A 23,437-nucleotide genomic window follows, 5' to 3' on the forward strand; every position below is an offset into this window, starting at 1 on the left:
TGATGGTTTCGTTTGGTTTGAGCAGCTCGTAATAAACTACACCTAACTGATCCCACCAAATGCAGAGCAAGAAGCTTCGAACCATGGATATTATTGAGCTTTGCTGACAATGTTGATAAATGGCCGGGTTTACCCCATGATCTTCTATGCTGAGGGTTATCATAGTGTATCCACTTTTCATTGCCACAATACGATGCAAAAATCTTTTCCTTTTCTGCCATTGAAGCAATGGTTCATACGTGAAAACATGCCATTCAACATCTCTCGGCTTCAACTTGTACAGCATCCAATGTCCTTGCTTTTGAATCATTCCTAATACTTTCAAATGTTTCAAAACTGTTGTGTGATCAACTCCTAATGATTCTTCAAGTTCATCTAGCATCTGATATGAGTCTTCATGAAGTAATGCCTCCAATTCTTTGTCTTCAAACGTTTTTGGTGTGCCAGAGCGTTCTTTATCTTCAACATCAAAATCATTATTTATGAAGCATCTAAACCAATCTCAGTGTGTTGTTTCCAACAGAGCATGGTCACCATAAGTCTTAACAAGAATTCTGTGTTCTTCAGCTGCAGATTTTTTTTGAATAAAATAGTGCAATAAAATTCTCCTCAAATACTCTTTTTTTGGTACGAAACTCGACATGTTTAACACTATGAAAAAAAAAGTTGTTTACACTTTGGAAAATGACATATAATGAATTTCAAGCTTGCTTATGGTACTTCCTTACAGACGCACCACCATCTTAAACTACACGCATGCAGTTCTAGTAACACCGTCTGTTGGAAAATAGTGAGAACTTATTCAAGGTCCTAATAATAAACAGGACTTCATATTATCCAATACCAGATAAAGGAGGTACAGTCGACCCCCGTATAAGATCATTGATTATTCCGTTTTATATGAATTCCATGTTGTACGAGTCACTTTAATTTTACAAATATGTGTACTGGGCTGTGAACGGCTCACGTATTTGTAAAATTTAAGTGACTCGTACAACATGGAATTCATATAAAACGGAATAATCAATGATCTTATACGGGGGTCGACTGTATACTGTATGTTTTTTTTATTTAGATCTAAAAACATTATTATGAAAATTGAATACCTTCTACTTGATGAGGTTTCAGTTTAACAATAAGACTTGGATGTACTTGAATTATTTCTTCTTTGTTTTCTTCATCAACTTCTAGAACTAGCTTTTTAGTTACACGCTCTCCAGTCTCAGTAACTTCTATAACAGTGTGATTGTACTAAAAGATGACAATTTAATGTTAGATAACTTCAATTTATTCTCAATATATAACAATTAAACTTACTGCTTTTTGTCTTTCTAAAATACGCCTTTTTCGTTCTAGTTCAGCTTGGGCAGCAGCTTTAGTTTCTTCTCTCAACATTTTATCAGATATCAATTTTCTGATATTTTTTCTTCCTTTCCCAATGGGTGTATCTCCTTGATCTTGATTCTAAAAATGAGCATATTTAATAAAATTCATAAAACTTTTCTGCTAAACTAGAATTTTAACATAAAATATCATATATAATTTCTAATAAAAATTTGAAATACAGTAGAGCGTCGTTTATCCGAAGGTCGGTTATCCGAAACGTCCGTTATCCAAAGGATTTCCAGTCGACAAATTTAAATTTTCACCAGTGCTGTGGTGCTGTAATCTTTGGCTATGTCTTCGGCTACTCAAATATTTTACGTTTTTGATACTAAATTAACTTCTGAAGTATAATTTTTTATTGTTTTTATATTTTTCAATATATTTATTTTGTTTGTACAAAATAAAAAAATAATTTTTAACGATACAATAGTCTTCNACAATTGTTTGACATTGACGGCCGCGAATTCCGTGCCAATATGCTGCCTTGACTTGTTCGATTATGTTATTGATTCAATTTCATATGTATTTTCACATTTTCACTTCGCGGTCCTTCTCTGTTCTTTTTCCATTATTTACACGTGTAGGTCATTTCATTGTTATCCACATTTGATATCATCACTTATCACATACTTCCATGACACTCTTGTCTGTCTGCTACAACTGCCAAAAATGAACGCGATTGGCGAAGTGTAGTGACAGCGGGCCAATAGAGAGCAGAATCCTTGCCATAATGCAGTTTGTGCACCAATTTTCGTACGGGCATTAATCAAGCTGAATAGTTTGGCCGAATATTCGGCTATTCGGCCACGCTCCTGGCAGAATATTCGGTATTCAGCCTGAGACCAAATATACTATTTGTTACAACACTACTTATTATACAGCAAAACAGTCAATTACATAAAGTTTATCATGTAAAAAGAATGTGTATTTTGGGCTATTTTTCCATCGCCAGTCCTTATTATATCTATCTGATAAAACTAAAATAAATTATGGTAATTAACAACTATTTATTATCTTACACACACATAAAGCTCACTAAAAACTAATTACCTAAAATGATATATTTACTGAAAACAGCTGAAGTAACAAAAATTTACTTAAAAAATAAGAATAAAACAAGTAAAATTAAAATAAAATAAAAAATATAAATTAAATAATAAAATATCTTTAAATAATATTAAAATGTGATAAAATATATACCTGTAAACTTTAGTTAAAACCTACTAAAATTTGGTAAAAAAAAAAAAAATAAATCACTGAAAACTATCAATAGTAAAATAATAGATGTAATATTTGACTGTACATTTATTAGGAAGACTGACTGTTATATGGTACAGTGAATTAATAAAATTTGTGGTAAAAACAGTTCATTTTAACATGCTTTTCCTTTCCTCATCCCTAAATTTTATTATATTTTATTTTCCAGGTGGAATGAAAGCTCCTGGCAAGACTAATTTGGAACAGAGAACAGTCACTAATTTTGAACAAAATGTGTATCTTGTACATTTGAATTTTGTTAAAATTTGTAATCCGAAGATACTTTACGAACAACTGGATAAATACATTATCCACTTCATGCAACAGTGTTTTCCAAATAAAACTCAGGTTTGATAAAAATGTGAGAATCCAGATTTTAACAAAAACCTCTTTTAATTTGATCATACCTATTTTGACAACTAACGTTGTTGATTATCCTTTATTACCTGAGAACTTCTCAGTTTGCATGTTCTCGATGGTGAAAGTGAAGCTTTCCCATAATCCATTGACCTCCTGATCATGCATTATTGCTTTTAATATCAGAACTGACTGCCGACCGTGTCAGTTGTTGCCTGTGCCTCAAATGAGTTAGTTAGTTAGTGAATCCCATATTGCCATCTCCACCTACAGATATTACTTACTCCCTGTAAACAGACCTCATCTACTCCAGTAATGGACATTGCCTATTCTTGAAATGATCCTATCATCAACATTTCCACATTACCCTACTACTAAAGACAATTTTTGTTGTTGGAACATTTTGACAGAACAATCCATCAGATATTTATCCCCATTCAAATTATCATGTAAACTCTCTCTCTCTCTCAACCACCTACCACCTACATAGGTCAGAAATTCAATATTGCAATGTATGTATCCTGTAACCTCTTTGTTTCTAATTAAAAGGTTATTTGTTTGTTATATCTATAATCTGAATGCCTTACTTTTGTTGCACTGTTTCACAGTCTCCATCCAGAATCTGATCACTTATGCACACGGTACTTGTGTAATATACTTCCAAACACCACAAACTCATCTTTGCGGCTTCTGTGTCAAATAAGACATTGTGGTGTCAGTCTGACAAGCCATCAGAGGTGCCAAACCTCTGCTCACAAAAAGTTCCTTTGGTTGTTGCAATCTGCACAAGGCAAATATATGTCTCCAGTGAAGGTCCTACACTACAATTATTAAAATAATATACAGTTTCTGTTGCAGAAACTGTATATTATTTTAGTAATTGTAGTATAGGCACAAAAGCAAATCAAATATTAATTTTGTTTAAAATCAATTTTATAAATTCTTGAAATCAAGTAGGTGTTCAGAAGAATTTTTTCACTGAATATACAATAAGAGATGTGGTTTATAGATTCTGGAGAAACCAGGTAGTTTTTACTATAGCTTACAGTGACTGTAAATGAAAATGTTCAGTTTCTTTTTGCGCATGTATGCGGACAAGAACAATGAATGGATTGATCAGAACATAACACTTAGGTAACGAAAGTGAACAGACTCATTGCGCATGTGAGTGGACATGTGAAATAAATGGATTGAACAAAGCACGCACATGAACAATGAAAAGATTGAATGGATCATAATCTCGAATATATATTGTCTGACAGACACACAAAAGTCCTAACATAAGCACTTCACTACTATAGTGGAGCGTGCTAAAAAGGATTTAAGTCAGTTAATTCTAACTAACATTGCACCTGTTGGAAATTGTCAGCAGATAGAGTCATATTTCCAACTAGAGGTTTCTGTTTTCACAAATATATCTGATGCACAGCATCTGCACACTTTCCAGCTAAGAAAGGAAAGATTATTTGCATAGTACTTGAACAGTTTAAATTTAAAACCTTTGGTCTCAAACAAGGTCAAGAAGTTTTTGCTTTACAGAAATTTTAATGTCTTGTGTAGAGCTAATGAGCTCCTGCTGTAATCTGGATCAGTGTTATTAATCTGACCCATGTTATTCCAGACATGTCTCGGGTTGTGACCTGCTGACCCAAGATATCTCATTTCTGCTTAGGAACATTTTTTAAACATCAGATGTCACTACTTGTACGGAATTCCAAAATTAGTGATTCATATCAAAAGAATCATTATGTTATTTAGTTTTCAAGCAGCAGGATATTAAAATAATAGGTATTGATGTTCAGAAGAAATAACAAAGGAAAGTAGACCATTAGTTACTCTGTTTTTACATAGAAACGGCTGGGAAAAATAGCACTCTTAATAAGTCAGAAATGATTAAATATTTATTTAATTTAGGTTCAGATGAGTCTGAATTATCAGACAGTAATGACAAATATATACAAAATGAATATGTTAGTGATGGTAGTAGTGATATTGATCACAAAATACCAACTAAACTACAAATAGATATAGAGGCCAATCATGTGGTCATGCTTGAGGAAATAATAGTGCAAAACATCCATGTTTCAGTAGTGATGATGGTTGGATCCATACAAACTTTACAAGCCCTCAAGTCAACAGTTTCACAGGACAAGCAGGAATCCAGTGTAATTTACAAAGTGATGCTACACCATTCTACTGCTTTAGTACATTTTTTGATGATGAACTTTTGGACAAGATCACTGAAGAAACAAATAGATATGTTGATAGTTTGATGAAATGTGACAATTTACGAGAAAATAGTCATATAAACAAACTTGAAACTGACAACAAATCCAGAAATTACAGAATTCATAGGACTTATTATGGTCACAAGTGTCATTAGAAAACTGCACCTATGTATGTATTGTACTTTACAAATAAAGATGTTTTTTCCACACCATTTTTTTTAGTGTGATGTTGTTGACCAACCACTTTCTGCTTTTATTGCCTTGTTTGCATTTTACAGACAATAATTAAACCTTAGGTGGTGATGATAAACTGTGTAAATTACACACTGTTATCAATCATTTTTGCCACAGGTTTAAATATACTTACATCCCAGATGAAAATGTGTGTATAGACAAAAGTCTTATGTTATGGAAAAGCAAACTGAGATTTTGACAGCATATACCGAGCAAGCATGATAGTTTTGACATAAAAAGCTTTGAAATTTGTGAATCACAAACAGGATATGATTGGGACTTTTAGTTTACATGGGAGCTATGAGAGAATGGAAATTTTGAAGGTGAGCAAGATGAGAAAGTTCTGCTTGCCTTATTAGAACCATTGCTCAGTAAGAATCACAAGGTTTATTTAGACATGTTTTTCCTCACTGACATTAGCAAAAATGCTTCTGGATAAACAAACATATGTATGTGGAACTGTGAACAAAAATCAGATTGGAATGAAACATAATTTTCTTGATCGTAAATTGAAGGAAGGGGAATTTATAACCTGCTAGAAAGATGAATTGTCAGTGTTTTGTTGGAAAGATAAAAGGGATGTGACAATTCTAAGTATGATGAGTAACACAAATTCTCAGATTCTGGTAAATGTAACAGATCAGGAGAAATAATAATGAAGTTGAATTGTATTTTAGAATATAATCAAAATATGGGTGGAACTGATCTGTGTGATGGAGTGATACACAATTACCCATGCATGAGAAAATCAGTGAAATAGTACAAAAAAGTGTTTTTTCTAGTAATGTAACGAATATTCGGTTACTATTTGGTATTCGGCCTATTTTTTGCTATTCAGCCAAATACCAAATACTTAATCACTATTCGGCCGAATACCGAATACCTAAAAACAGGAGTAAAAAATAACAAAAACACAGTAAATTAATCATTCTGGTATTCAGATTTAATGTTATCAGGTTAGTGTTGTTTGTTTATATTTATTTATAACTTATAACATGCACAAAATAAAACAGAAAATAATATTAGTCACATGTATTCACAATTTATAATTACAAAGATCAGCACATGTACACACCTATTTGTTCAAGAATCGTCACATATCTGAGGGTCTGACCCTGCCTATCCTTTTCAAGCATTCGTCTTTGCTTTTCCCTTTCTCTTTCCTCTATCGCTTTAGTCCACGTATGTCTATGCATACATCATAATACGTGCTCACAATACTTTCGATTCATCACTTTTCCCATTTTACAATTACTTGACTCATAGCCTGGTGATAACGGAGAAAAGAGACAGGTAGGACGCCAGTATAAGTCACAGTTACGATTTCACAGATTCGAGACAGCTTGGTAGCCCGAATGGACCCAGACTTTTGCCCGTGCCCGCTAAGTGACTTTCATTACAAGCATTTAGCTTTCCGAAGTCTATGACAACAATTGTTTGGCATTGACTGAAAGCCAGCAATGATTGCAACAGTATAACCTTCAGCAAAAGACCTTTTCAAATGATCAATCTTTATTGTTTGTATTTTGGATTTAGAATAAGAACTATCAGTTACAATTGGTAACTGCCAGGCAAGCCATGATTTAGGGGCTGCGAATTTCGCACCAATAAGCTGCCTTGACTTGTTCGATTATGTTATCAACTCAATTTCATATTTATTTTCACATTTTCACTTCGTGGTCCTTCTCTGTTCTTTTTCCGTTATTTACACCTGTAGATCATTTCATTGTTATCCACATTTGATATCATCATTTATCACATACTGCCATGACACTCATGTCTGTCCACTACAACTGTCAAGAATTAACGCGATTGGCGAAGCGTAATGACAGCAGGTCAATAGAGAGCAGGGTCCTTGCCATAATGCGGTTTGTGTGCCAATTTTCGTACACGCGTTAATCAAGCCGAATAGTTTGGCCGAATATTCGGTATTTGGCCTGAGGCCAAATATACTATTCGTTGCAACAATAGTTTTTTCACATGCTGGATATTGCACTATATAATGCTTGTGTTTTGTGTTGCCAACATATGAAAAAACAGATATCATTTCTTGACTTTTGTATGTCTGTTATTAGAGAAGTGATGGAAAAGTTTCACACAAGCAAACATGTAACCCACCATGGTTGACTGTCACATGAAAATCTGTTATGTTTATCCAAACGGCATTTACCCAGCCACATACCAGCAACAGATAGGAAAAAACATCCAACTAGAGTTTGTAAAGCCTGTTCAGCAAGCAAAAAGAGAGTGGAATCACATTACCAGGATGAACAATGTTCTGTTTCACTATGTATTGTTCCTTGCTTTGAAATTTACCATACAGGAATTAAAATAAAATTTTTTTGTTTTTATATTTATTAATATGTCTATTTTGTGTGTGCAAAATATAAAGTAATTTGAAATGATACAATTGCCACAATTATTATTTTTCTAAAATGTGTGATCATGGTAGGCTTAACATAAAAAAATTCAACATGGAGTGACACGTGATGGATAAAATATTCATCATGCAATAAGTTTAAAGAGGATCCAATCCCTTCAGTTTTAAGACAGGAAAAAAAGTTATTGGTATGCCATGTGTATCATCAGCATTATCTGTGCTACTGGCCTATGTGGCAAGTTCCAGACTATTTTTTGAAGTGAAAATATACAAATCTGTCTCTATGTCCATTAGTGAATAAGCACTTCCAACTTACTTTTTAGAAAAAGTGCTTGCTAAAAAATTGCTGTGCTTATTCTTAGCTCCCTCCAATCTTATTGTATCTTCCATTCTTGAAACAAAGTCAGTTATAACTAGTGTTATTGTGGCTATACTTTAGAGTTCAAAAAAATCAATTTTGAACTCAGAACTGTTATTGTTGTCAAAAACTGTTATTGTGCTATAGCCCAATAACAGTTTTTTCAAAATTGATATTGTCTTATTGTATCCTTCAGTGCCTCACTTTGACACAGTCATGCTTGAAAATGCCTTACTAATTGAGAAAGGACATTCCATACCACAAATAATGAGCTTGCAAGAGGTACTAATTACTAAAAACAATTATTTTTGTTTTAACAATAGCATTCATTTACAAAATCAAAGAGTGCCAAAGGACTCACATTTCTCAACTACTTTGGTCATATTAGTCATGAAAACCACAGAGTTTAGATTTTTTACATTCCCACTTACCATATGGTATCCTCTTCTCTATTTGTGATATGTCAATGATATACTTCTGGCATGGGAGAGTTCTGATGAAGAGTTGCTAGGCTTTATTCAATCTTTATCTTCCATTTTTCAGACTATTATATTTACAGAGGAACAGAATAATGTAAGGATTACCTTTTTGAATTTGCTTGTTCATGGGTCTCCATGAGCTTTTCTTTCTGTGTTTCATAAATTTGACACATCTTATATCATCCCTTCTATGGCTTCCAACCTCCCTGGTACAGAAATTTGGCCATTACAGCCCCATATACAGGGTTTTTTTTATATCCTTCCATCCAATTGCTTGTGGACAAGAAACTTTCATTAAATTAGAGGTGTTCAAAACTGGATATTCCCAGCGAGGTTTATCCATTTAATCAACCAAGTTGAAGGCATGTTGTTTCTGCAAACCACCTTATATCTTAAGGGGGAACTGATTTTTGTGACACCCACCATTCCTTATCTGGATCTGATCTTATTGTTTATATGCTGAGTTTTCAAAAATCATAGTTATATATAGCCAGCTCCCCAGCAACATTAAGCAGGATTCTTTGAAATAAAACTTAGTTCTTCACTTTAATAATATAAATATTTTTATCTAACATCATTTAATGTTTTAAATAACATCATGTAATAAATCAATTATTTCTAGCAATGTACAGTACTTTCACTAAAAAAAACTTTTCTTTCAAATATAGAAAGACTTCATTATTTAGTCATCACTAGTTTTAAATCAAATTTGAAATAGATAAATATATCAAAACTCAAATAATTCTACCTTTAAAAATATATTTTTCTTAACTGATAGCATCAAATACACTTCTCTATATTTCCTTGGTAAAATAATAGTTATGTTTAATTATAATTTTTACTTACTTGTTAATTTCATTATCCTAAATTGCAGGAATTTATTTGTTATACATTGACTGTTATCTCAATACTTTCTGTCTTAGCTGTTCTGCATAAATAGATTGATAATAGGAAGGACATACATTCTACAAACATACCATAACTAACATTCTTAATTTAAAACAAACATTTATAAGAATTTAATAATAAAATGATTTTCTATTAGTTAACAATCTATGAATTTTATATAAATCAGTAGTTAATCTATATATATAACCCATTGAATGGGTATTCGTCCACGTAACAGTATGCCAAAAACAGGCACTAGAGGTGCCCTAGCGAAGATTTTAAATTAACAATAAATTATTTTTATTTGTAATAGGAATTTATTATTGATATGAATTTATTATTTATACCACGGAATGGTATAAATAATTATTATATGCCTTGATTAACCTTGCACCGCATGTTTACAACATCCCATGACTTAGTGAACGTCGCGCATTGACTCACGGGAAATTTGTTGAAAAAATGGCGGATACATTTAAAATCGAGGTTTACAAGCGAAGGTAAAAATTCGGAGAAAAAGCCAATAGGCTAGAGTCTCCAAATTAATAAGATAGAAAGAAAGAAAAGAAAGCGAAGGTAAATAAATAAATTACTATTTTAAAGTATTTATAGAATGTTTAATAGGTAGAAATTTAGATCCGTATGACGCGACTGGGACGATAAGATTTATCCTCCGAATGAAGGGGTGGCGACCCCCTTCCCTCTGTGCGAACAATAAATGTCTAATGAACCATACCCCTACGCGCGACCCTTCCCCAAGATATTGCTCTCCGAAAATTATTCTACAGGTTACGTGACCGCCTGTTTGCCACAATTTACCCTGCGAATGAGCGGGTCGGCGACCCCCCTTCCGAGTGTCCGCGAGCGCGCGTTATTTTTTTTTTCGCGCGGGTATCTCCCTTTTGACCACGGTGTCACGTGACCGGAAATAACGTAGGCGCATTTACAGGGGTTTATATCTTGCGAAGGAATCGCGAGTAGGGGTATGGTTCTTTTGACTTTATTGTTCGCACAGGGGTGCTACAGTTTGGGAGGTTGCCACCCCTTCATTCAGAGGTAAATCTTACCATTTGGACTTTAACGGAGCTGATATTGATAGGAACAAAAAAGTCAAAGGAACCGTGGCTCATGGAAATTTGTAAAGAACGCCCACTAGGGGGCGTTCCGGGCTACTAGTAAGATATAAACGGCACTCACCGCATACGATTCCTTCGAAATTTTGCCTTTTGGTAAAGGACTTAGCCGAAATTCAAGTAAAATACGCTAGAAAAATGGCGGACATTAACATTTTACTGCCTATTTTCTCGATACAATAATGTAGAGAAGCAATTCTAATAATTGGATATGAATGGAAAGTGAACAAACAGCCACTGGAAATTGACAAAGATAAGTAGCTGCATACACTTGCAGCCTGTATATTAATAAAGCAACGAACTGAGGAAGTTTTTATCTATAAAAATAAATTTCCTTCCTTTAAGCTTATCTCGAATATATGTATTATCTCTTAGGGGTCGAGAGAGGCCTGGCTCGCAAACTATTTGAGGCCTGTGTAAATTCCAGGTTCTTGAAAAAATGGTCCCGCTGGACCCCTCAATAGAATTTGAATTTATCACTAAATAAAATTCGGTGAAAAATTATTATTGCTGCGTTTTTAATTCATTATTGGTATACTTAATTTCAAAATACAGTGTACCTTCCGGTAACTCGACGATTGCTTTACCCGAATGCCCACTGTATTTACGTTGTTTTTATGTCAGAAAATACTAGTCCACGTAACGCTATAGTTTATTGCGAATAATACAAAAATAAAATAGAAAGTTTTAAATGGAAATTAAATTTATATACTATAATTAATAATTGATGAAGAATATAATGGATTAGTATTGGATTCAATTAGACATTTTTGTGGAACCAAAGTATATTAACGAGAAAATCACTCTTTAATTTATCAATTCTGTTGGTCTGATGATTCTTTTTTCGGCAGAAACAACCAATGTTTTAAAATTTGTAAACGAAAATGATGTTTGAAATATATTACCGCCGCGGTTAATGGTAACTAACGTGTTTTCTATAGAGGAGATATCGTTATGGTCGAAAATTCGAACCCGATTCTGTCCTCCCATAAGTTTTAGCTGGCACAATACTCGATCCCATTGTGGATCTGTCCTACCTGTAATGTGCGTAACTATAACCTCGTGCAAACTCGTAATGCACCAGTAATCAATCAATCTTCTCATAGAATATAAACTAAATTATTTTGTGTTGTTTTAATTAATTACAAAAAAAATCGTAATAAAATTAACGCAAAAAACATTTTAATTGAAAATTGAATTACAAGAGACTTTTTAAAAAGTCAACAATTTTTTAAAAATGTATTTTAAAATTTTCGACGAATCTATTTTCCGTGCAACGTAACATTCCAATGTCGAAAAATCTTCTTCTGTAAAGATAAAAAAATGAATTAAATAACTGTATTACGACACTAGAAATTGGAAAAAAAATTTATAAATTATGTAAAAAAATAAATAGTCTTAAAACGTTATTTTTAAAACTGGTTTCAATAAGTAACTTATAATTTATTAAATTCATATGTAAAATTGAAGGTGAAATGATTGGAAAATATTTGACAAACTTCTGGAAGATGTCCTACGGCATTTTTTAAATGAAAAATGCCATTAATTAATATATTAGACACTATTCGAAAATATTGAACACTGAGGTATGACACCGGTTCGGGATCTAACCACATTAAAGCCGCCATAATCATTTATGGCGCGATGGTCACGTCTACTTCTGTAACTTAATTTACTACTAGTTTTCATTTAACTTAATTATATATTGGGCCGTAAAAAATAACGAAAAAATTATATTTACTGGTAGAAATTGTAAAAGTCCTTGTTTATTCCATTTTTCCGGCTCTCTCCAGGCAATTACGTTCGTCTTCTTTCTTTATAACCTTTAAGAAATGTAATTACGCATTCCTTTTATTATCTGTGTATATCTTACTATACGAGTACTGTAGCATTACGTATCATTAACACTTACAGTATTTAAACGATCTCCGTATTTCTTAGCACAAGACGGGACTTTTATGCGCATATCTTCAGCCTGAGATTTTAAAAAAGTATATAAAAATTTAATAAATTAAAAGAATATATCAATTTTAAAAACTTCTTTACGGCATCTGCGTTATCAATCGTGCAGGAGGCTTCTAAATAATCGAAGATGGAAGAGTAACCGAGGCATTCCATAAAATCATATGCCTACAAATAAATATTAAAGATCATTATTATAATTAAATTTAGAAAATAAATTTACCTGATTTAATGAGACAACTTACAATGTCTCTGTTTTCGTCTTTCAATGAATCATCCAGGCAATCGGTAAACTCGGACAACTGATCTCTAGATAATGCTGGAGTATTCACATTTTAAAGATTAAATTCTTGAAAAGTTATAGATTAATCAAAGTTATATAAATATTATTTCTTATTCACGCTATAATAACTAGAACTTGGTGCCTGAGTGAAGCGCATCTAACAGTAAAAACAATTGTAACGTGTATAGGGAATATATTCCTAAACTTCGAACGTGTCGAATGTGGTTTACGATGGTTCCGTTCGGGAAATTTTAAATTAAAGGATACAAAACGTACGGGGATGGCCAAAAGGTGTCGACAAATTGCAGGAAGATATTGTTAAAAACCGACGAATAACACATAATACATTACATAACTAAACACGTCAAAAATAAAGCGAAAAAAGCACTGAAAACACGCGAGCATTACGCAATTTTTCACTGCCGCAAAGTTCGAACTTCGAAGCATCGTTCGAAATTTTGTCGATTTTTTGCGTCCGAAGTTAGAGTTGTTCGAAGTACGAGGTACCACTGTATTGCGGTGTGCATTTCGGGAGAGACCACAATTCAATCCCCTCTTCGGCCGAATACGACAGACTATGTACTGATGAATACTGAAAATACTTGTAAATTACTTATTAATGAAAATACTTTTAACTGATTTTAAAATGTGATATGGTACATTAGATAGCGTATTTCCTTAAATTTTTTAGATACAGTACTTCCATTTTATGTTTTTTACTCGCTTTATTTATATTTGTCTTTTTTATGTACTGTACTCTATTTTATATGTTCGGATTCTATCGTTAAATGGGGAGAGAAAATCTTACGTCATATACATTACATTTCCAACTGTAATTGTGATAAATAAATACGTCACAAACTTTACGGATATTCCAACGATATTGTAAAGCAAGTATCATCAAACTCCCACACTGTAGTATTTGCATAAAATGACTATAACCACATCCATTATGTACAGTATTACATTAATATTAAATTAATCAAATTTAAAAGCCAATCTGGATACTTCGTACGTTTTAAGGAATCGTTAATCTTATTATGTGTTATACATGGGTTCGTATTCTTGATATCTAATGATGTCATTCTAATTACGTACACATACGGCAACGTACACAAAACGCTACTTTCGTTAATTATATAACTCGTAAAATGCGGCTGGGTTTCGGGATTGCAAGATTGGATCGAGATACATTATTTGTAGGACTCTAGGATACTAGATTTGGGTCACTTACTACATTTTGGACCATTTTAAAAACAATCTGGGCTACAATTTCGAGGAATTCTGCTTTACTTTTTATAAAACATATCTGGAAACCTGTGAGGTTCTCATCGAACACGTACTGTTTTTACCTGCAGTTTATGTATATTATTATTATTATTAAGAGGAAAAAAAAGGGTAGTCCATATGTTAGGTGACACCCGAAAGTGTGTTATTGTAAAAGCAAAACCATATTTATCAGATTAGACTTATTCTTGCTCTATTGCTCTATTATAGTATGAAGGAACTTCCATGTAAACGAACCAGTTAACATACTCTTATCTTAAGAGGTTCGAACAGAATTTTCACTTCGAATTTCGAAATAGCCGAATTCCTTAACGTATAGATCTTTATATCCCGGCCGGGACAAAAGTACAGTTACGAACTAAAGGGAGTTCAAACTATCCGAGTTCGAGTTAACAAAAATTTCCTGTATTGGTGTGTGGCATGACCTAATTATTTAATTAAGCAAGAAGGTGAGTTAAAAGAAAAAAATCTTCTCATTGACTTAACATGGGGATAACCTTTGACCCTCGCTACCTCCCGTTCTAGATAGAATTTTTAAATTTGGTCTCAGTCACGCCGCGCCATTTTATTACTTCTATTAATGTGCAAAATTTTGTTCAAATCGGTCGAGTCGTTACTTCGCAAAACGTGTTCCAGCGATTTGTCTGCAAATCTACCCCCAATTATTACTTTTTAAATATTTTACACGAGGTTGAACCATTTTTACAAATCGTATAAATGATTTATGTGTAAGACGTGTTTTCAGTCGGTTTTGCTTGTCGACCCGACAGCGGTAGGAATTAAATTCACATTTAATTTCTACCGATGTGGGATCTGAAAGATCGAAAATTTCGGGGATGGCCAAGCCCTTCCCTCACCACCCATTGTACTTCTGCACGAGCCCACGATGAGTATGACTAAGCAAACATGCCCTGTTAATACTCACGGGGCAAAAAGAGAAAAAATAAAAAGGTGTAAATTATACTTACCGCATATTTCGAAAAGTGATCTTTTCACAAAGGAATTAGCCAAAGTGCAACTAACATACACCAGAAGAATGGATATTACGATTTTCTTCATGTTTTCTCGACGTAATAACACAGAAAAAAATATTTTAGTAATTGTAAACGATGAAAGAATCGATGAAAATCATCCTCTTTAAAGAACAAAGAGTAAAGCAATTATATAGGCCTATATACGTGAGTGTGTTAATACCGATAACGAGTAGCGGAAGTTTTAATCTTAATAATACGTTTCCTTTCCCCCTTGTAGTTTATCTGTCGTTCTACATGCATTTTAATTGTAATCTATAATTTTGTTTTATAAACTTATTTATTAATAAAACAGTTGTTAATTAATTAATTAACTGTGACGTGTATCAAGAAGTAATCGATAATAAGACAGAAGAAAAAGTTGTCAATTAAAATAATGTAGAGAAAATTAATAATATTTTAAAATAAGTAAATGATACTTAAATTCGACTGTTGTCGTAGAGTTTTGTTCTGTAAGTTGTGGAAATTTTTTTCTAATACATTTGCCATCGTCTTAGGGAATGTACCATTTCATGTTTTTTAAGTCAAATTTCCTACATTTCCTAATTTCCATTTCCTTTATATTTTATCGCACACGTTGAACATCTTCTAGTTTAACTCACCCCTCAGATCCCGTCACACGCGTAACAAATTGATCCCCTATTGGAGAAGATTTTAGGATAAAAAGGGACAAATATCCCAGTTTCGAGGCACTCTCTTCGAAGTTCCCTCCGTCATCCTCCCTCATCAGCTCTCCTCGTCTCCAGTCTCTCTCCTCTTTCACTGATCAACCGATCAGTGAAGTTTCCCATTCTTCGTCCCAACGGTAGAATTTATATCATATTATCCAGAAGTATTATAGGCCTACACTTATTGTAAACTCTCTTTATTTTAGCCATTAAACTCTTCGTTATTTGTTAACTTGACTTTGATTTGAATTTACTTTTTCGTCGGTCACCCTATCCACGGATTCACAGACCCTTCTCACTCGAACTACAAACCCCTCTATTCGAACGTATCTTTAAGAATAGATCTAATCACGAGTTAGGACGCGAATTCTAACTATCCTAACTGTTGTCAGGATCCTGACGTCGAAAGGATCCTACGATCTCGAAGAAAAATAAATCATTTAGCCATCCACCGACAAAGTGAGCGGGCCTAACCGTCCCGACTTCGCAATAGGTGTTAAGAATTAATAAACTCTAAAGCAGCCGAGGTAGACAAATCAAAAATATTTGAGAGCAAAAGAAATACTGTAACGCATCTCGAAAACGAACTAGAAATCATCTAGGCTACAGGTGAAAAAAACACATAACATCCGTCTTTTCTTAAATGCATTAAAGACGATATCACCCACATCAATTTCAATCGAGAAGGGAATTCTCGGTAGCGAGACTTTTCTTTACTAAAATAAGAATCAAATTGACTGATCGGAGTGATGGACTTTCTTTGCTTTTTAAAATTTTATTATAAAAATTTACAATAATATTTTGTATTGTGTTTTATTTAAAAACGAAAAATTCCTTCTAAGTTAGAAGTTTGATCTAAGTTCATTTTTTTCTTTAAATTTTCATCTCAATTCAAAGGCTTTTTTGTTGCAAGCAGTTTGCAACAAACTTTAATAAATTTTTTCTATTTGTGAAAATTTCTATGTAACTAAAAAGTAATTTTTTATACATATTTTACATAGCATTATTAATATTATTTTGGAGATTGCAGAACGTATTAAAAATGAAAAATAATTATATCGTTCGATTTTAAGATTTATTTTATATCTTAAAAATAATTATATCCCGAGATTTTCCGGGATTCCGGGAAACAATGCACTTTTTCCCGAAATCCTGGGACAAGCAAAAGACCAGGAAATAGGAAACCCTACTTGAAACAGATTTCAATATGCCACGAGTCATAAATCATCAGAAACATTGTGCGAATCCACCAGCACAGATTCCTAGCGAGTTTTGGAGATCACTAATGCTTGATATGACATATGAGGATATTTAAAAAGAAAAAAAAACTATATTTTTTTGTACTTACACAATTTGAATGATTTCCTCGGTGAAGCTGAACTTTGGTACAACCAACTGAAAGGGAAAAAATGTGCCAAATGCCGAACTGGAGGAGATAGAACTAGCTGCACTAGTTAAAGAAACGCAATTGTTCTACCAACCCATAAAACGGGCGCTACTTATCTCACTTGCACATCCCTGCACAACGTGCACTATCGAAAGATCCTTTGGCACCTTACTCAGGGTAAAAACTTGGATACGGTCAACAATGACAGAAAATCGGCTTGTCGGTATTTATATGATGAGTGTGCATAAAAAGAGTGTTCTGGAAGCTAAAAATAAATTTGAGAAAGAAATTTTGACAAGATTTAGCCATAACTCCCGTAGGCCAGTGCCGAAATAAGATTTAGATAGGTTCGAATAGCATTGCAACTACTTTTAGCGTTTTCAAATGTTCAAATAAAACCATTTTTTAATTAATGAACAACGTTATCTTATTTTTGTCTCACCCTGGAGAAAATCCTGACTACGCCCTTGACCGCCAGACTTTTGCATTTTGGATTCGGGGGATCTTGAAAAACGTCGAGGTCGAGGCATCAAAAATATTTAGGCTTTCTTTCTGTATGTATGGGTGTTAATGTGTTTGGGAAGGCATGATTCTGTTTACTCACTTTGAAGCTTAATAAATCCTGGTATATAAGAGGAATAATGTACAGTACTACTTGGTGTGATATACTCTTACGTAAGATAACCTTTGTAGTTCTATAAATCAAATATTATAATATAATATAACAGAAGGGTTAAAAGTACGAAATAATCTAACAATCTTAATCTTTGCTGTTAATTTTTGATTGGGCAACGCCGGACTCAACTGCTAGTATATATATGTTTAACATATACATAAAATAGAATGGCTGCTGTCTGTCCTCCTTATACTCCTAAACCCTTTTTTGACGGCCGGATGGCCGAGTGGTCAAAAGATAGCATTTTGTCTTCTATTTTTGACAACGTCCTAGCAAAATTACCAGGCTCTGTATCTTTAATAGAAGTTAATAGCCGTATTCTTTTACATAAACTTAAAAAACAATATTGTAACTGTTTATAAACAGCACGAAATGAAAAGACCAGTGATAATCCCAGGAAACATACCTGTAAGCCTTTTACAGGTAGAAAAACTGCCGTCAAGCTTGCGTAGATCAATCTTTTTCAAATTATAAACGTTTTATCTCAGATGTACACGAAACACTTTAATAAAATTAAGTCACAAAGTACAGCTCGAAGTCTTTTTCAGTGTTTGAAGTTTATTTTTTATATTTAGTATCGTGCCGACATTGCTTCATTCAAAACTTCCTGTAGTTGTAGTCTATGTAATGTGCATTTTATTCATATATTCAGTCTTACTGTCAAATCTGCTTCCAGTATGCTTATACCACAGCTTTCAAAAGTTTTTCTTCAGTTAGATGTTTTTGCTGAGCTTACTTTATCAACCTGGCTTTACAGTTTTTTACGGGATCACATAAGAGCAATTATTTTCGCATTTTTACAAGATTTTTTCATTTAAACAACTCATATNGAACGCCCCAGCATACGAAATTTTCAGGATACGACATGAAATTCGAACATATTTTTGCTCCACGATACGAACAAAAACTCACCATACGACGTTACATTAGTTCGCAGCGCCATTTTTTATTCACTTCTGTTCATCAGTCTCAATCCGCGTGTTTGCTTCGTCATAGAAGGATCTTGCTCAATAAAGGAAATCTTGAGGTATTATCAGAAAGTGACTGATTTTATTGAAAAGAAACATCCCGAAAAGGTTCACACTGACCGTATTGCTGCTCGAAGTAATGACATTTGCCTAAGTCATTTTATAAACATTTTAAAAAGTAGGCAAAGCCAAACCTCTTTGGATAGATATTTTACCAAGCAACTTCTATCCAGTGAAAGTCCTGGTGGAAGTAAAGGAAGGAAAGCAAAAAGCAGTGAATACAAAATTAAAAAAGAAAAAAAAAGATAAAAAATTAGTGTTGTTTTATAAGTTATTTTTAAGTTATTGTTACATTATGTTATGTAAGTTAAGTTTTTAGTATCATTTCCCTTTTCCCTCTCTTCCGCCACTACTTCACACATCTACCGTTGTCAATCCTCAAAGGTAAAGTGCAAATAAAACTACATTTTTTTTTTATCAATTATTATTCTATTATGGTTATTTATATATTTAGAACCACAAAACACATTTTTCAGTGTTTTCCTTACTATACTTTTTTTTTTTTTTAATGTACTGCTTACCTTTAATTTGAGTGTGTTTTGGTGTTGGAACGAATTATTTGGTTTTACATGTAATTGTACGAGGAAAAGATTCACCTTACGACATTTTTATGATACAATCTCAGTTTCGGAACGAATTAATTTTGTATCCTGAGGTACCACTGTAATTTTATTAAATTAACATTCATAAAAAAAAACTTTTAAAAATTTTGTAATAATTACCTTTTTCCACCTATATCTGATGTTTTTGAAGTTTTACTGTCATCTTCTGAAAGGGGAATGGCAAGTAACTTGTGATAAGTCCGTTTAATTTTTTTTGCTAGAAATTCATCAATTGAATCATCACTATCAAAATCATTTCTTTTTTCTTCTGGTTTAAAATCTTCATCAGACTCATGCTCATTTATATTATCATCATTTTCTTCTTTCTTAAAAATATTATCACTGCCATTTGAAGCTAAAAATAAATCATTAAAAGATATATTTCTTATTTTAAATAAAATGAAGTAACCAATTTCAATAATATTTTACACATGTGTGTGTTACTGGAAAGTTCAAAGTAACAACAAACCTAAGTTTGCTTAGGCAATGTGCAATTTATCACAGTTGTTTCAAGTAATAGCAAGGTTGCAGCTGAAGTTTTCAATGCAAAAATGTGTATGTTGGACGTTCAGCACCGCCATCCTGTAAGCCTAGAAGTTTGACAATGGCATTTGGAATGTCGAGTGTGATTCCATTGACGTTCCAAATATCCGATGTACACATTTTTATGATGAATACTTCANTTTAAATAACATCATGTAATAAATCAATTATTTCTAGCAATGTACAGTACTTTCACTAAAAAAAACTTTTCTTTCAAATATAGAAAGACTTCATTATTTAGTCATCACTAGTTTTAAATCAAATTTGAAATAGATAAATATATCAAAACTCAAATAATTCTACCTTTAAAAATATATTTTTCTTAACTGATAGCATCAAATACACTTCTCTATATTTCCTTGGTAAAATAATAGTTATGTTTAATTATAATTTTTACTTACTTGTTAATTTCATTATCCTAAATTGCAGGAATTTATTTGTTATACATTGACTGTTATCTCAATACTTTCTGTCTTAGCTGTTCTGCATAAATAGATTGATAATAGGAAGGACATACATTCTACAAACATACCATAACTAACATTCTTAATTTAAAACAAAAATTTATAAGAATTTAATAATAAAATGATTTTCTATTAGTTAACAATCTATGAATTTTATATAAATCAGTAGTTAATCTATATATATAACCCATTGAATGGGTATTCGTCCACGTAACAGTATGCCAAAAACAGGCACTAGAGGTGCCCTAGCAAAGATTTTAAATTAACAATAAATTATTTTTATTTGTAATAGGAATTTATTATTGATATGGATTTATTATTTATACCACGGAATGGTATAAATAATTATTATATGCCTTGATTAACCTTGCACCGCATGTTTACAACATCCCATGACTTAGTGAACGTCGCGCATTGACTCACGGGAAATTTGTTGAAAAAATGGCGGATACATTTAAAATCGAGGTTTACAAGCGAATATAAATAAACAAATTAAACTATTTTAAAGTATTTATAGAATGTTTAATAGATAAAAATATAGATCCGTATGACGCGATTGGGACGGTAAGATTTACCCTCTGAACGAAGGGGTGGCGACCCCCCTCTGTGCGAACGATAAATGTCTAATGAACCATACCCCTACGCATGACCCTACCCAAGATATAACCCTCCGAAAATTATTCTATGGGTCATGTGACTGCCTGTTTGCCACAACTTACCCTGCGAATGAGCGGGTTGGCGAGCCCCGAGTGTGCGCGTTAATTTTTTTTGTGTGGAAGGCTCCCTTTTGACCACAGTGTCATGTGACCGGAAATGAGGTAGGCACATTTTCAGGGGCTTATATCTCACGAAGGGTTGCGTGTATAGGTATGGTTCCTTTGACTTTATTGTTCACACAGGGGGGCTACAGTTTGAGGGGTCACCACCCCTTCATTTGGAGGGTAAATCTTACCATTGGAACTTTAACGGAGCTGTAGAGCATATTGATAGAAACAAAAAAGTCAAAAGAACTGTGCCTCATGGAAATTTGTAAAGAACGCCCACTAGGGGGTTCTTTTGTAAAGAACACTCACTAGGGGCGTCCCGGACTACTAGTGGTGTATATAAAATGATGATGTAGTTGACAAAATGTGCTTTATTTGGATAGTTAGGAATTTTTATTCAGTTACGTATTTTTTCCTTCAGTCAAGCTAATATTAAATGAGATTAATTATATTTTGTAGACCTGTTTTACTATGATTAATAACTGAAAAAAGTCTTATACTGACTACTAGTTAGTTAAATAAAGTTATTTTCTTTTATGAACTGTGACAGAAGTGTTTAGTTTGCAATCTGTTAATGCTAGACTTTGTATAATATAAAAAGAAGATACAATGATATAGTATATTAATTTAGTAATTATTTAACCATATTTTTAAAATTTAATAAACAAGATTCTGATACTGTATGAATATAAAATTAAGCATTTATCAGAATGTAATTCAATCTATAACTATGATAATATTTCATTATTTGTTTTTTAACTTTGAAATACCTTTTAAGTAATTAATTGATTCTTGAAAATCCAATAATAATGTTTAAAAATTCCAACTGAAGCAATGAGCAATTATATACTTCCAAAAACATAAAGATCTGAATTGCTCCGCAGTAACTTACTTATTGAGTTAATAATAACTAACATTCTTAATTCAAAATATCATTGCTAAGTAAAACATAGTATAATAAAAATAAAAAAATACATTAAAATTTTTAAAACTGGCAAACCTCTGAAATAATTTGAACATCGTCATCACTGTTATCTTCAGATGACTGCGACATCTGTTTTATTCGTCTCCTTTTCTTCATTTGTTTGTTATAACTTCTCGTTTGACTTTTCTTCTCTGAAGACACATCTGAATCACTGTCAGTACTACTTTCTTTTCTTTCTATTTCATCATCAGATGATATTAATTTTCTTTTAACTTGCTTCCTACAACAGAAATATTTGTATATTTATAACAAAAGACTACATACACTATACATTCATACATATATAGAGTGGTCTCAAATTACAAGTGAGTTGCATTCTACGCAACTTGTGTATTTTAAATTTTGTGTAATTTAAAAACAAATTTTGCCATTCAAATGTAAATGTCATAATTGTATTCTGCAAGTATGCAATTACTTTAATAACACACTATAAAAATGAATAATAAAGAATGCTATATTAATATATACTTTCAACACAACATTTAAAATAAATAAAAAAGTTTTTCCAAAAAGGAATTAATTCTTGAAATGTTCTTGGAAACAAAGTGTAAACTGAGAAGAGAATTAGTAGTTGAAAATAAAAAGCCAATTCAAACAGATAAAAATAGATAATTGAAACTTTAGCTCAGCAGATCTAAGTTGCACGTTTTAGTTTGTTAATAGAAGTCTTACTGTAAATTAGAAATACAGTGGTACCTCAGGATACGAAATTAATTCGTTCCGAAACTGAGATCATAACGTGAAAATGTCGTAAGGTAAATCATTTTTCCCCATACGATTACATGTAAAACGAAATAATTCGTTCCAACGAAAAAACACTCAAATTAAAGCTAAGTAGTACATTAAAAAATAATAATAAATATAGTAAGGAAAACACTGAAAAATGCGTTTTGTAGTTGTAAATGTATAAATAACCATAATACACATTTCATGTGTTTTATGTGAGCAGTCTGTTCGAACAGTTGGAGTAGAGAATATTGTAAGTTACTGCTAGCAAAACAATGCGAAATATGTAATTATTTTCGGTAATCCGGACACTTTTGGTAATCTGACACAC

The 23,437-nt window shown here is 32.6% G+C and overlaps 2 protein-coding genes across 3 annotated transcripts in view; both read right to left on the reverse strand.

Annotated features, from left to right (window-relative positions):
* Positions 1–1,089: 1,089 nt before the first annotated feature.
* The window catches only part of LOC111614411 (transcriptional regulator ATRX-like), a 30,770-nt gene continuing 8,422 nt past the window's right edge, over positions 1,090–23,437 (reverse strand). The window contains exons 2-4 of the mRNA XM_023355781.1: positions 22,396–22,600; positions 1,318–1,464; positions 1,090–1,251 (exon numbers count right to left, since the gene is read on the reverse strand). Of these exons, the coding sequence (XP_023211549.1) occupies positions 1,090–1,251; positions 1,318–1,464; positions 22,396–22,600 (514 nt within the window). The remainder of the gene's footprint in view (positions 1,252–1,317; positions 1,465–22,395; positions 22,601–23,437) is intronic.
* LOC111614412 lies at positions 11,870–15,409 on the reverse strand. Of its 2 annotated transcripts, none has more exons than XM_023355782.1 (6): positions 15,201–15,408; positions 12,908–12,981; positions 12,747–12,830; positions 12,613–12,675; positions 12,442–12,523; positions 11,870–12,007 (listed from the first exon to the last, which is right to left on the reverse strand). In XM_023355782.1, the coding sequence occupies exons 1-5, from the start codon at positions 15,289–15,291 to the stop codon at positions 12,467–12,469; spliced, it is 369 nt and encodes a 122-aa protein (XP_023211550.1). In that variant the 5' UTR covers positions 15,292–15,408; the 3' UTR covers positions 11,870–12,007; positions 12,442–12,466. The 2 variants fall into 2 exon arrangements, with proteins under 2 accessions (XP_023211550.1, XP_023211551.1); XM_023355783.1 differs by having other exon boundaries at positions 11,940–12,004; positions 15,201–15,409.

This window comes from Centruroides sculpturatus, unplaced genomic scaffold (genome assembly GCF_000671375.1).
Source record: "Centruroides sculpturatus isolate CEXI.00-Female unplaced genomic scaffold, Cexi_2.0 scaffold1945, whole genome shotgun sequence".
Lineage (NCBI taxonomy): Eukaryota > Metazoa > Arthropoda > Arachnida > Scorpiones > Buthidae > Centruroides > Centruroides sculpturatus.